At 34.9% G+C, this 14616-nt stretch overlaps 2 protein-coding genes across 2 annotated transcripts in view; both read left to right on the top strand.

Annotated features, from left to right (window-relative positions):
• Positions 1-2292, top strand: part of LOC138943035 (uncharacterized) — a 2629-nt gene extending 337 nt beyond the window's left edge. Inside the window, exon 2 of the mRNA XM_070313554.1 lies at positions 7-2292. Within this exon, the coding sequence (XP_070169655.1) occupies positions 7-2292 (2286 nt within the window). The remainder of the gene's footprint in view (positions 1-6) is intronic.
• Positions 1-13852, top strand: part of LOC138943228 (uncharacterized protein CG3556) — a 104981-nt gene extending 91129 nt beyond the window's left edge. Inside the window, 3 exon segments of the mRNA XM_070313837.1 lie at positions 10298-10684; positions 12082-12477; positions 12565-13852. Of these exon segments, the coding sequence (XP_070169938.1) occupies positions 10298-10684; positions 12082-12477; positions 12565-12626 (845 nt within the window). The 3' untranslated portion in view covers positions 12627-13852.
• Positions 13853-14616: the final 764 nt, after the last annotated feature.

Here is a 14616-nt window from a genome sequence, read left to right as displayed (position 1 = left end):
AAGCAGTGGTATCAACGCAGAGTACTAAACGCGCAAGCTCAGCACAAACCGCAGAAAAAAACGGACGAAGCAGCCGACGACTTTAGGGAAATATTGCGGGAAATGAGAGAGGAAATTAGACGAGAAATTAGAAGTATGCATGCCGAGATATACGATTTGAAAATTAGAGGACCGCAACCCCGACAAAACAACGGGCATAGAACTCCGCCGGGAGAAAGAACCGAGACCGTATACGAGTTCACACCCGAGGATGTACGACATCAAAGAGGACGCGGATTTTTACAATTAAAAGAGGCTCGTGGAATGATTCCGGAATTCGACGGATCACCTAATAAATTACAAGAATTTTTGAGCGCGACCACATATGCAGTAGAACACATCGACCCGTTAGATGAAGTAACGCTATTAGGAGCAGTATTATACACGAAATTAAAAGGCAGAGCGATGCTAGATTTCCAAACGCGAAAAATTCGAGACTTCGCACAATTAAAAAATGAATTAGAGGTCTGCTATGCGAGTAAAAAGAGTACGACACATCTACAAATTGAATTCAATACGCTAAAACAGAAAAACGGAGAAAGCGCACGAACTTACGGACTGAGAACAGACAAATTAGCCATGGAGCTATACGAATCAATGATGGAAGGACGACATCATACAGTAGATAATAAACGCGCAATAATGGAAATAATACAACAACAAGCCTTAGAGAATTTCCAGATAGGATTGCAGGACGAAATTAAAACAATTGTTCGATCGCGAGGATATGCTACGTTGCAAGAAGCAATAGCAGCGGCCAGCGCGGAAGAAAAGGTTAAAGGACCACCCGCGACCGGTACGCGAAGCAAAATAAATTTCACACCGACCTATAAACAAGAAAATAAAATAAACGTGCAATGTCAAAAATGCGGAAAAATTGGGCATTACGGCCGAGATTGTCGAACTAGCCGATATACAAATCGATTCTCATTGCCGAAACCCGATAGACAACCCCGCGTAAACACGGTCAATAAATATTGCCACTATTGCAAGAAATCCGGACATGATCGCGAGGAATGTTGGTTATTACACGGACGACCCAATAGAGATCAATCGAGCCGAATCAAACAATATAATTCGCGACCGGAAAATAAAAACCGCAAGAATAGCGAGCAAGGAAAAAAGAAATTTAACTCCACGCAAAATAGCGATGAGGAGGAAAGGAACGAAAGAAAATCGCACCGACCTGCAATGGAATATCAAGTATCACACTTCAAAAATACGCCGCATATACAGACAGGATTGGACCTCGTCACATTACCAATGCGAGAAGCGAAACGCGAAAAAATAAATTTACTATTCGATGCAGGAGCCGCAATATCATTAATTAAAGTGAAACATTTAAAAGGCGAAACGTTAATAGAAGAAGAAAAAATAACGCTCACCGGCGTAACGGGACATAAGATATGTACACTTGGGAAATTTAAGGCGACAATAACTCTGAGAGAGCGCCGAATTAACCACACTATGTACGTTATTAAGGATGATTTTCCGATAGAATATGACGGAATACTAGGAGTTGATTTCCTACGAAAGCATCAAGCCACTTGCAATTATAAAACAAAACAATTAAAGGTAGGACAGCATATCTTAAAGCTCTACTCCTATCTAAAAATGACGCTGAAACCACGTAGCGAAACTATAATACAGGTCGCTACTGACAAGAACACGATAGGCGTGATAAAGGCAGAAGAAACGATACCAGGAATATTCATAGGTAATTGTCTGATAGAACCTACGAATTACCTATGTGCAGTCAGCATTATAAATACAACGGATAACACAATCGAAATGCTAATGCCGCAAGTAAATATAGAGGAAATCAAACGAGGCGAAACAGAAGAAATTAACATAATACGAACGCTAAATAAAGAGGAAGTAATTCCGCGTAGTGAAAAGATATTACGATTATTACATACACAACATTTAAATAAAGAAGAAAAGAAAACAATAATGGAAATCTGCCAGGATTTTAGCGACGTGATGCATATCGAAGGAGAACCACTGACATGCACAGATACCGTCGCGCATAAGATTGCAACACAAGCAGATAGCTCACCGGTCAACGTACGGCCTTATCGCCTGCCGGAGAAGCATAAAGAGGAAGTAAATCAACCACTAATAGCGATAGATGTAGATAGCCGAACATATTTTACGCCTGACGAAACCGATAGAAATAACGTGCAAAAACGACGCAACGCGAAAAATAGAAATAAAAGGAAGCGGACAAATCACATTAAAAGAAAAATGTAAACTAACAACACAAGACGTCATAATACGGACAAAAAAGCCCGCGATAATAACGATCGTACAGACAAAGCTACCAGACTACAATCTTACGATAACACACAACGAACGAAACGAAAAAACATTTGACAAAATTAGACCGATAAAATTGCGAAAAGTCATTAGAAACCCGACAGAATTAAGGGACCTAAGCGAAAGACTTGACGACACAAACGAAGACTTAAATAACAATTATTTCCCTACTAACGGACACATTATATATCCCGTAGCTTCAAGTTGCACAGGAATAACAATAATAATAATAATTACCATAATAGCAATTATATACGCTAAGAAAAAATGTAAGACGGAAAAGAAAAAATTATCAGAAACTAACATAAATCCGATGTGCAAACCGAAAATAATTCAAGAGCACATCTACGGCACCGCAAGCGGATCGAATAGAACAGCTGAGATAGAAACCGACACCGCGATAACTAACACTGCGATGTTATATTAAAATAAAGTAAATATAAGAAACAATTGTAAAATGCGAAAAATGTATACCGAAAAAATATGTAGACGAAAATTCACGTATAGTTAATTTTCTTTTTCCAAAGGGGGAGGGATGTCGTAACCCGACCAATTTCTTAATATATTAAAGAATAAAACAATAAAGTTAAACAGAAAAGTGTAAGAAAGAGCTGAGTAAAGCAAAGCATTAAAATTAGAAAAGAGATCAAGGAAAGATAATTAAGAAAGAGCAAAGTAATAAAAGGATATTAATAAAATAAAAGTAAGATACGTGACTAAAGAGAAGGAAGTCACGGTCAAGTTCTCGGAAGCTGAGTAAGCAGCTGACGAGACAGACTGACAAGCGGAGCACGAGACATGCTCCGGTCAGGAACACCACACTCCTCCCCAATCAACGACCTAATTAATTAAGAGATATAATAAGCGCGAGATGCACCTCGCGAGCGGAAGAAAAAGAGACGACTCGCGAGAGACGACTCGCAGACTACTCGCTCGCTCAATATTATCGAAGTACCGTACGTATCGCGCCCGACTATTATAATCGCGAATAAGTGAAAGTGTATTAAATCTTGCAAAATATACTAAATTATACCTAACGTCCGGGAGTGTCTTATTTCGAGCGTGGATCCTAATCCTTTGGGCGTACAAATCCCAAAAGACCTCTTCCTTAGCGGCTAGAGGCACAACAACTCTATCACCAAATTCATAACCAACCATCCTTTTATAATAATCTATTCATATAAAAAAATTTGATCAAATATCTCAAAAATTGCGGAAGTTAGAGTTGTACAAACATCCCGTACATACATACATACACAGATACATACATTTTCTAGGAATATAATTTTTTGACGTTTTGGAACATTTTGAACACATTGGCATAAAAAAATTCGAAAAAATATTTTGTCACAAAAACAAAGCTTCCTCTATGAGGAAGCAGAAAAGAATAATTATACGTTTTAAACCGCAAAACTTTTTCAAGATCTCAATGAAATACGGTAGAAAAATAAAATATAAATAATTTATTGCATGAATATAAATAATTTATTTCGTGAATCTTTCGATTAATGAACACAGATTCCAAATTTGGACGAGTTACATAGAAATAATCGAGAAATGTTTTGCCGACGAAATATTCTCAACCACATTAATTTTATACTCAATTTTCATCGATGATATATATTTATATACACATTATATTCCATCTTCTTTAATAAAGTATCTTTATATAATTTTCTGAATTAATAAAGATAATAATGATATAAACATCGTGTCAATAAAATATTTGTCAATGTGTGAGTGTAAAATTCAATTTTACAAAGTATTTATAATAATTTATGCATTACATATTTGGTAACTTGGGCTGTTTAATATGTTTACAGGCTACAAAAATGGACTTAATCTTTTTGATATTGTGCACCTTATTCGTAGTTTTAATAATTCCCGCAATTATGTCGATAGTACATCATCAATACGTTCTTCGACAATAGCTCAAAAATATTTCTCAGATCGGTAGATTTCCTTTTAGCATGGCATTTAAATTAATGAAGCAAACGGACTATGGTAAAAAATCTTATACATAAGATATTGTTATTATATGTTTTTACAAATATTGTTTATATATTTTTAGTAAAAAGTTTAAAGGAATTAATAAATGAAAAAAATTGTCATTTACTGTAAATCAGTATAATAATTAGTAAATTTTGTCACAAAAACAAAGTAATACTAAATATCTAATTATGTACTTATCGTAGAACGCAAACAATGGCTTGAGCAATATATGTTTCATTCTAAAGAAGGTATTTTTATAATTAGGGTTGGCATGAAACCGTCCATTAATATCTATAAACCCGAACTTTTAGAGGTAAGAATGAAAAGAATCTTACTAATAGTATAACAAAATCTTATAGTAAAGTATCGGTTATATTTTTTGCGATGTAAATGTGTGTGTATAAATAGTAATTTAATATCGTAAGAAAACAAAACTTTTTTTCAATAGTTAAATAGAGTAAACTTTCATAAACATATCATTATAAATTATTAAAATGTTTTTTGATCTAATAGAGAAAAAGAATTTTAATCAGTAATACAATTGTTGTTATTGCATATATGAAAAATATGTCCATATTTTGCTATTATAATGAATTATTTAATATTATAACAAAATAAAGAAACAAATTTAATATTAAAAATTAAATATGACAAATTTAACAAATAAAAATTTTATTAAATTAAAAATTTGTTAAATTTAACGAATTTAACAAGTTTAATGTTACAACAAAACTTCTTTTTTCGGTGAAATAGAACAATTTTTGCTGATTCAATTTATTTACTTAAAAATACAAATTTATTGTTAAAGTAAAATAATTTATAATTATTAATAAGTGCTTTTAGCTGTTCATTGTTTTGGTGATTGTAAAATAAACAATAATTTATTATTTTAGAAAACAATATTATTTTTGTGTGTTGTATCGTATCGAATTTGTACGTGCGCAGATAGTGTCGGTACATGTTACTGTTTATTTGAAAAGACTCTCTTGCTTGATGATTATTTGAATATGTTTATTTGAAAAGATAATTCGCTTGATGATCTTTGCATCTTATATAGGAAGAAAAATATGCAGACTTAGCGAATGATATTTCACATCGCGGAAGTAAATTTAGATCTATAATATTGACAATGAAAAAAAGATTTGGTTGAACAATTAATTTTTTTGTTAAAAATAATTTTGATAAATTATGACGCGATAATCACGAAATGCGCGAATATCTCGAAAATCATCCGATGGTGGAAACATCTCCGCTCGATCCTCGCGATGCATTTTTCGGCGGCCGCCCGGGAAATATCGTGACTCGTTATGAGGTTACGGGTACGGAGAAAATACGATACGTGGACGTGTGCTCTTTGTACCCTCTTTGTTCCCAATCGACCATCCGGATATTTACGTCGGCGAGGAATGTTCCGCAATAATCGGAAGGGCACCGAATTATAATTTCGATACGATTGAAGGACTCATACGTTGCAGAGTACTCCCACCACGCGACCTATTTCATCCGGTACTCCCATATCGTGTGCAGGGAAAATTGCTTTTTGCTTTATGCCGCAGTTGTTGCGAAACATTTTCGCAGGTGCCCTGTACACATGACGATGCTCGTGAACGCGAATTCGAGGATACGTGGGTGACCTGCGAATTACGCAAGGCCAACGGAAAGGGTTATCTCGTGACAGCTGTAAGCGAGATTTGGCAATATAAAGTTAGCCAATTCGATCATACGACACGTCAAGGCGGATTGTTCACCGAATATATAAATACATTCTTGCAGCTTAAACAAGAAGCCAGTGGATGGCCGTGTGAATGCGGGGAAAACGACGACGATGCTAAAGAACGATATCTGAGGGAGTACGAGAAAACCGAAGGTATCGTTCTTGATAAACGTAACGTCACTCGGAATCCCGGTTTACGTTCTGTCGCGAAGCTGTGCTTAAATTCTTTTTGGGGAAAATTCGGTCAGCGATCCAATTTACCAAATACCGAAGTCGTGAGAACGCTTCAGCGTTTTGCGACATTGATGATGAGTGTTGAGCACGAGATAACCGGCATATTACCCGTAAACGACGAGGTAATATATCTTTCGTGGCGATTGCGACAAGACGCTGTCATTCCCCCATCGATAACGAATGTTGTAATAGCTGCATATACGACGGCGCAGACGCGTTTAAAATTATATTCTTATTTAGAGCGATTAGATCGTCGCGTTTTGTATTATGATACGGATTCATGTATTTACGTGAGTAGCGGTGACCCGAACGTATGAACCACGTACGGGAAATTTTCTAGGCGATATGACGGACGAGCTTGAAAGTTACGGCCGCGGTAGCTATATCGAGACGTTCGTATCTGGTGGCCCTAAATTTTATGCGTACATTGTTCGTGCACCGGACGGACGAACACACGAATGCTGCAAAGTGAAGGACATAACCATAAATTTTGAAAACTTTCAACTAATCAATTTTCTTAGTATTAGAAATTTGATGTTAGCTAAAGAAAGGGTACGGGAAAATGAAGAAAATGAGGAAGAATCGGCTGGAACTTCGATAAACTTACGGTTTAAAGCAATTTGGCGTACTGTGTTTCATGAGCTGGTACCACGCTATGAAACTGAAGTATGTGCTCCTGTATTGATGAAACGTAAATTTATCAATAGTCATTGTTCGTTACCATACGGCTATGTAGCAGAACGATAATTTTTCTTCTCTGTTTTCTCAACTCTCGTTTTTAAAGTTGCAATATAACGAATTCACGTATTTTCCCTCGTGCTAAGAGATAATCTTTTTTGCTACGCAATATAGTTATATTTAATTGTAAATAAGAATTTTTATTGTACAAATATTTTTATGTAAAATAATTTTTTATTGTACAAAGCATAATATTCTTATGTAAGAAATATAAATAAATATAAATAAAACTGTTTTTAAAATAATGCTACGTAAAAACATTTTCTCTTTTCCTATCCTTTCTTCCCGACGTCTCCGTGACGTCATAGTCTCCGTCCTAAGACTCCGTGTCAAACAGTCTCAGGTACCCGTATTTCATGACCCTTTCTATCCTCTCCAGCGATGACGTTACCGAACGTCTACCTGCCTAGTGCACCTCGGCCGCCCAGTCAACACTACCCGTACATGTACGCACGTGTTCAGCCCCGACGTATCAATTACTTTATTCTAGCAGTACTTTATCCGATTTTGTATTTTCACAAAGAGGTCGGAGGAGAGGATGAAATATACCGTACATTTCGCGGTTTTTCCGTAGGGGTGGTGAAGCGGAGATGCGTATACTGCACGATATCTCCATCCTCGGTAGTCGCCATCTTGCCGATTCTTACGCACGTGTTATTTTGCCGCGTTTTTCCCTCTCACTCAGAAACATACTCCTCATCCAATCAAACTGCTGGCCACTATAGGGAAGCCAATCAGAGCGCAGGGTCCCCTATGCCGGAGGGCTACTCTCTACAAATACTACATCTAATCCTTATTCTAATAAGATTTCAGCTAGCCCAGCATACTAGGACCCTGTCTGGAAATGTGGAGGAGCCAGGTTCGAGCCCGAGCATGTTCACGCGACCGAAAAAATAAAAGAAAAAATAAAAAAAATAAAAAAATTTAAAGGGAAAATTGCCTTGTAGACGTCCACGAGTCCCCTCCACTCTTTTTTTTCCACAGACACCCTTAGGGGGGAGGGCCCCAGACCGTCACAGCAGAGGGTCGGCGCCAGTGGCCGAGGAGTGGGGGTTTGTTGTGTCTCGCTATAGTGACACCTATACTACTTACATCTGCCGTCCTCAAAGGATTTGTAGGATAAATAAAATAATCAATATATAAAGATAATCATTATATAAATAGATATCTTCTGAATTAGAGTTCGTTGTCGCCCGCGGATAGGAACGGACGTATTTAGAACGTGTGTGAAATTGGCCCCGCACTTTTTGAATTTTATATTTTTATTAATTGTGCTGCATTGTGGTACGTTTGTGCTAATTTGTGCCGCAAACCGCAGCTCAATAACATAAAGCATTTTTCAGAAAAAATGAAAGAACCAAATTTTTGCCAGCTCCGCACTTTTCAAATTTCGAATTTTTATTAACTGTGCTGTATTGTGCTATGTTTGTGCTAATTTGTGCCACAAAAAATTCGATAACTCAAACAATAAAATAGATAATAACAAAAAATAAATGCTCGTTGGCCCCGCACTTCTTCGCGAAGTTACAGGAGTTTGAAATTTTTTATTTCTAACGTCTGATTCTCCTAACTTTGTCTGTACTGCAAAATCTAACGATCTGAAGAAATTTTGTCATTTGAAAAAGTTGTTGTACTGCTCTAGCACAATCCGGCACAATAAAAAAATTCAAAAATGTCAAACTTTTGATTCACTCCCACCCCTCTTTCATAAATTTTTATCAACTCTCAAGCTAATCCTTGCTTTTTATGCATGTGCCTCGTAGATTTTAAATAGCACAATTCAGCACAACTCGCAGAATTCGATTATCTGTCAGCGTTCGTAAGTTACAGGAGTTTGAAATTTTTTATTCCTAACGTCTGATTATCTCCTCACTTTATTTGTGCTACGAAATCTAGCGATCTGAGGAAATTTTATTATTCGAACAAGTTGTTGTGCTGCTTTAGTACAATCCGGCACAATCAAAAAAAATTTGAATATGTCAAATTTTTGATTCACCCCATCCCTTTTTCATGAATTTTTATCAACCCCTAAGTTTTTCGAAATTTTTATCTCTTGCTTTTACTTTATATTTAAAACAGTAAAAAGGCACAACTTGCAGAAATTCTTTATTTGCATTGCAATATGATTTATATATGTTTTTTTATCTGTCTTTATGAATTTTTTTTAGCGAAACGGAATAAGATATTGAAATTTTTCCAACAGCACAACGCGACACAAATTGGTACCAATTTAAGAAAAAAACTTAATCGCGAAGAAGTGCGGGGTCAGTGAGCATTTGTTTTTTGTTATTATCTCTATTATTGTTTGAGTTATCTCTATTATTGTCAGAGTTTTTTTTGTGGTACAAATCAGCACAAACATAGTGCAATACAGCACAGTTAATAAAAATTCGAAATTTGAAAGGTGCGGGGCTGGCAGAAATTTAGTTTTTTTATTTTTTCTGAAAAATGCGTTATGTTATTGAGCTACAGTTTGCAGTACAATTTAGCATAAACGTAGCACAATGCAGCATAATTATTAAAAAGATAAAATTCAAAAAATGCGGAGCCAACTTCACACACGTGTGTTAGACACGTTATGCGTAAGTCCTTTGTTTGGTCTTATTTTTGAGTTTCCTTCTCTTCTAAAGAGAATTTTCTTTTTATTACTCTCTGTTTATTACTTATTTAACCAGTTGTTGAAGGCCAGAATGTACTAATCCCATTTGGATCGGATGTGGCCATAAAGAGAAAAAAGAAGATCTTCAGAATTTGAAGTATATAATCCTTAGATATATTCTAATCAGAAATCAAACTTTTATAATAAAAAACGTAAAAATATTAGGTAAAAATGCATAAATGTTGCTTGGGACTTTCACGTAGGCGAGGGGGAAGGGGAGCGGACCATGTAGCTATTCTGTAATATAAAAAAACTTTTTCTAATTCAGTAAGTTAATATGATATATACAAACTTCATTGTTTCTAATATCAGTTTAAACATCTAAAAAAAAAAAACATTAAAATTGTCAAATTCCAATTTGTTATATTTTTTAAACCAAAAAATTTGCTGTCCCTCATTTGATTTTTGCGAAAAATTACTTAGAATAACCTTCTCTACAACATATCTAAGAAGCGATAAAATCGGTGAAATGTGATCTTTTTACTAAATATTGTATTTTAAAAAGGTTAATAAGTCATGTTTGTATTTTTATCTTCATATCGCGCTAGCAATTCTTGCCGCATTTGATTTTTAATGGAATGTACAATATGAATTCACCGTAGACACAATCGCGATGTTGATCCTGGTGTTGCGGTGCATCAGCCAGGACCACCGACATCGCAACATCCGTCACATTATTCGCAAGCCATCGACAGTATTGGCGCTGCAACAAAGGCACGACGGCAGCTTCGGCGATTTGCACACCACCGCGTTGGTGATCCAGGCACTCGAGGAGGTAGAGAATGAGCCGGCCGACAATTGGAACAGATCCGCAGCATTAGCCTAGCTGATCAGTCAGCAACGACCGGACGGTTCTTTTCACGGTGACGTCCGCGCCACTGCCGAGGCAATATTGAGCATCACTCCGCATGGATTAACCAGCATTCGAACCCTCGATTGCGGACAGAGTCTATCAGACAATTCGCCACCTCGTTTAACCACGAGCAACAGTAAATCTTTCATTATAAAGAAATTTTTAGATAGATTTAAATTATTAGTGCGGATAAAAGAATAAGATTCTCCATTTTATTAGAACTTTCATTTACAACTTATGCACAAATTGGACGTGTTATAATAGATGACAATTATACTTTTTAATGTAATCTTTTCGAGAAAATTGATGCATTTGTCCCTTCTTGGCATTTTGAAGATCTTTTTTCGGTAAAACGCCGGCTCTTGATGTTTAAACCATTCTTGAATAACATTCTGTATCGCTGCGTTATCTGGAAATCATCTTTCTCCAAGATGTTTCTTCAGCAACTCAAACAAATGAAAATCGAAAAGAGCTAAATCCGGGTTTAGGCAGCATGCTCCATATGCTTTCAATCAAATAATTATAAAAGTTCCTGAGTTTGATGTGCAAAATGAGATCTGGTATTCGTGAGAATAATCTGCAAGAAAGAGGCCTGGACTTCTCTAGAAAGAAGTCTTCTAATTGCCTTTTTGATAATGCAGTAGTAATGCTGTTCAAGAGTGGTTTACGCATCAAGAGTCGGATTTTTACTCAGAGGAAACTTCAAACTTGTGTTAAGATGCGACAAACGCATCAAACTAATGATAAAGTATTTTTTCATTAAGTATTTTTCGAAATATTTTATATTTTAATCTGATATATTTTGATATAAAAAATAAAATATCTCGTAAAATATTTATTTTTCGATAATCTTATTATAATACTTTGATATACAGAAAAATGAGACAAATCAATTGGTATAAAAAAAATAAGTATTTTTAAGAAAAAGTATGTAATTATTTACAATGTATTTTTTTAAAACAATTATTTGTCTTTTTTTACATAAATTGATTTGTCTCATTATTATGTATATAAAAATATTACGATAAGATTACCGAAAACTAAATATTTTACAAGATATTTTATTTTTTATATTAAAATATGTTAGATTAAGATATAAAATAACTTGAAAAATATTTAATGAAAAAATATTTTACTATAGTGTTTTGAAAAGCTCTCGAGATAAGCTACAAAAATATGTAACGAAAAATGGAGGGTTCTATTTAAAGAAACATCGATCACATTGACCTGGCCTTGAAAAGATCACACAAAGTCAAGTCCATTGTTTCATTATAGACCTTCCTTCAAACCACGCAATTTTTGTCTGAAATATTTTTCCGCATCTTCCATATTTCCGAGATATTTGCCTGCGGCATGTAAAATGGGACATCCTATATATATGTATACAAGAAAACTTATTTTTCTATGAAACTGATGCACTACCATCCGCGTATGGCTCTTACTAGCCCGCGATTATTTAAATTTATGATAGCACTTGAGAGCCTTAATTTCTTAAATTGTTAAATAACTATCTCTTAAACCTACGAGTTGCAGACATCGGGACGTCCGACAATCACAGCGAGACCGCCCTACCGTCAGAAGCGTCAGAAAGTAATGTGAGCAACGCAGACACAACAATCGGATATACTTCGGCGCCGGTGTTGGTGAATGTATCGTACACTTTATGGGTCGGCAGCAACGTGAACGAGACATACAACTTGACGGTGACCGCGCCCAAGAATGAAACCTTCTACGGAGTGATGTTGTTGGCGGCAGAAATGTCGCCTCATTTCGAGTTTCTCGCGTCCGAATGGCCTAACGGCCATTACGTTCATACACTGGCTGGCTACAAGGAGGAGCCAATGTCCTATCACTACTGGCTACTCTATAGACTGTCCTCGCCGCCGGAGCCATCATCGCCGCCTGGAAATCAATTGGTCGCGCCCGGAGGTATGGATGATTTGGCATTGATCCTTTGTTTTGTGTATTCACAATTTTTAGCTTTTCTTAAACTTTAAAACTTCTCCATGTTTGTAGGTGTCGACAATTTGCAGATTAGCGAAGGGGAGCATTATCTCTTTTGGTACAAGAAACTATGAAGCGCGGCGAAAAGAATAAACAGAGCAAAATAATAAAAACAAGGAAGAGGAGATTATATACATAAACGGAAGGAGGAATACTTTGTAAGAGAAAAGTGAAGTTATGTATACAAATAAAAGAGAGGGAGAACGCGCGATCTCAAAGCTCTAGAGCGAGATTCAATATTCACTGCCATCGTTAATTATCGATACGTAAAGAAAAAAATAGATAGAATAAAAAAAAAATACGCGCGACATTGTTAATGCAAGAGAGAGGAAGCTTAAATAAAGAGAGAAAAACATGAATATACACATATATATATACATGCATACATACACAGTTGGCAGTGATTTTTGAAACTCCGTTCTAATGGCTGACACTTAAAGCACCCGGGTGAGATGAAATACGGCTCTCGCGCACGTGCGCGATCGATACACCGGGTTCGATATCAACGTATACAACATAGACAGCTCTATTTCTTAACACGTTGAACGCTAGTAACGAGATGACTAGATGACACAAATGTGTATCTAGAATCTGGATCTAAGATAAACATATCCTCGGCATTTTTGCATGTGTTATCAGTATGTAAAAACGATTTTATTGATTTGCAACCAGCTATATTTATAGAACTGTATTTGCATTAGTATTTATAAGTAGCCGATAAATTTATTAAAAATATTGTCACTATTATTGCACGTACGTATACATAACCCTAGCCTTTAGAGCTCATAGATTCAAATCGAGATCCGTGCGGCATTCAACGTGTTTATTAAAATTATAATAAGCTACATGAGACGTTTTCTATGAAACCGCAATATGCACAAACATACTTATACTTATCATAATTAATTTATACTCACAATAAAACCGAATAGCAGTACTCATATTAGCGAATATCCTCTGACGTTCCCGATTCGGCTGCAACTTGTTGATAGCAAATACATTCACGATTTGAGAAAGTAGGAAAGTAAATAAGTAAATAAATAAGTAATTAAATAGTGAATACGAAATAGTGAATGAGAAAATGAATATAAAACAAAACATATAAAAGTAAAAATCGCGAATCTGATCTCCTGTTGCAACGGGCTCGAAAGAATAAAAGGAGAACACATCGTAAATGCCGTACTTTCATTTGTACCTCTACGATATGTATCGTTTATCAAGCAGCTCGGAGTATAATGTACGATTTCATTTTTTCTTGAAATCAATAAAGGAACGAATAAAATACATTTGCAAACCTAAATAGTATATTTTATTTTTTCTTTTTTTAATTTTTCTATTCGATATGTTTCATCAATATCTCGAACGTGTATCATTTATATAAATAATTTGTATCATTTTTTGAATTTTGTATATCAATAGAAGATATTTATAGATCTAAAACATTTTTTTTAGCAGCATATTGCCCTTTTAACTAATAATAAATATTGTCTACATTTTTGGTCTATATGAATACAACGTATGATTTCGACTAATCAATGGAACATCTTTTTGATATCTTTTTCGTTATATGTAATATTTCTTCATTTTTTAGTCCATTGTTTTATTTTCATCTTCTAAAAATTTCATACAATGATTCAAATTATATTATAATTATATAAAGTCGATTTATATCATCTATATATAGCTACATTATATTTCCATCGATGAAGTTTTCTTTAATTTCTGTTCCAATTGGGAAATTCTTCTAAGAAACTTCAATATTAAAACGCTTTCGATACTGTACAAGATTTGTAGATTATTTATTTTGAAACATTATGTGCATATGTGTGTGATTAATAGTATTTCTATCATCTACAATAGATAGAAGTATTTAAATAATTATCTAGATGAGAATTGTTTTCTTATATTTTTAAGTATATTACCGAAGTACATATATGTATATTATTTTCATCTATATCTTAAATTAAAAAAATATTATCTTCTTCCAATTATTTAAGATAATGTGTGATAAGGAATTTAATCTATATCGATGTAAGTATATAGAATTTTAAAATATCTATTTTT

Source organism: Polyergus mexicanus, unplaced genomic scaffold, assembly GCF_030449975.1.
Source record: "Polyergus mexicanus isolate NDT 795.1 unplaced genomic scaffold, iyPolMexi1.0 SCAF_25, whole genome shotgun sequence".
NCBI classification, from domain to species: domain Eukaryota; kingdom Metazoa; phylum Arthropoda; class Insecta; order Hymenoptera; family Formicidae; genus Polyergus; species Polyergus mexicanus.
The sequence above is the reverse complement of the archived record's forward strand: the minus strand, read 5'-3'. Positions and strand labels throughout refer to the sequence as shown.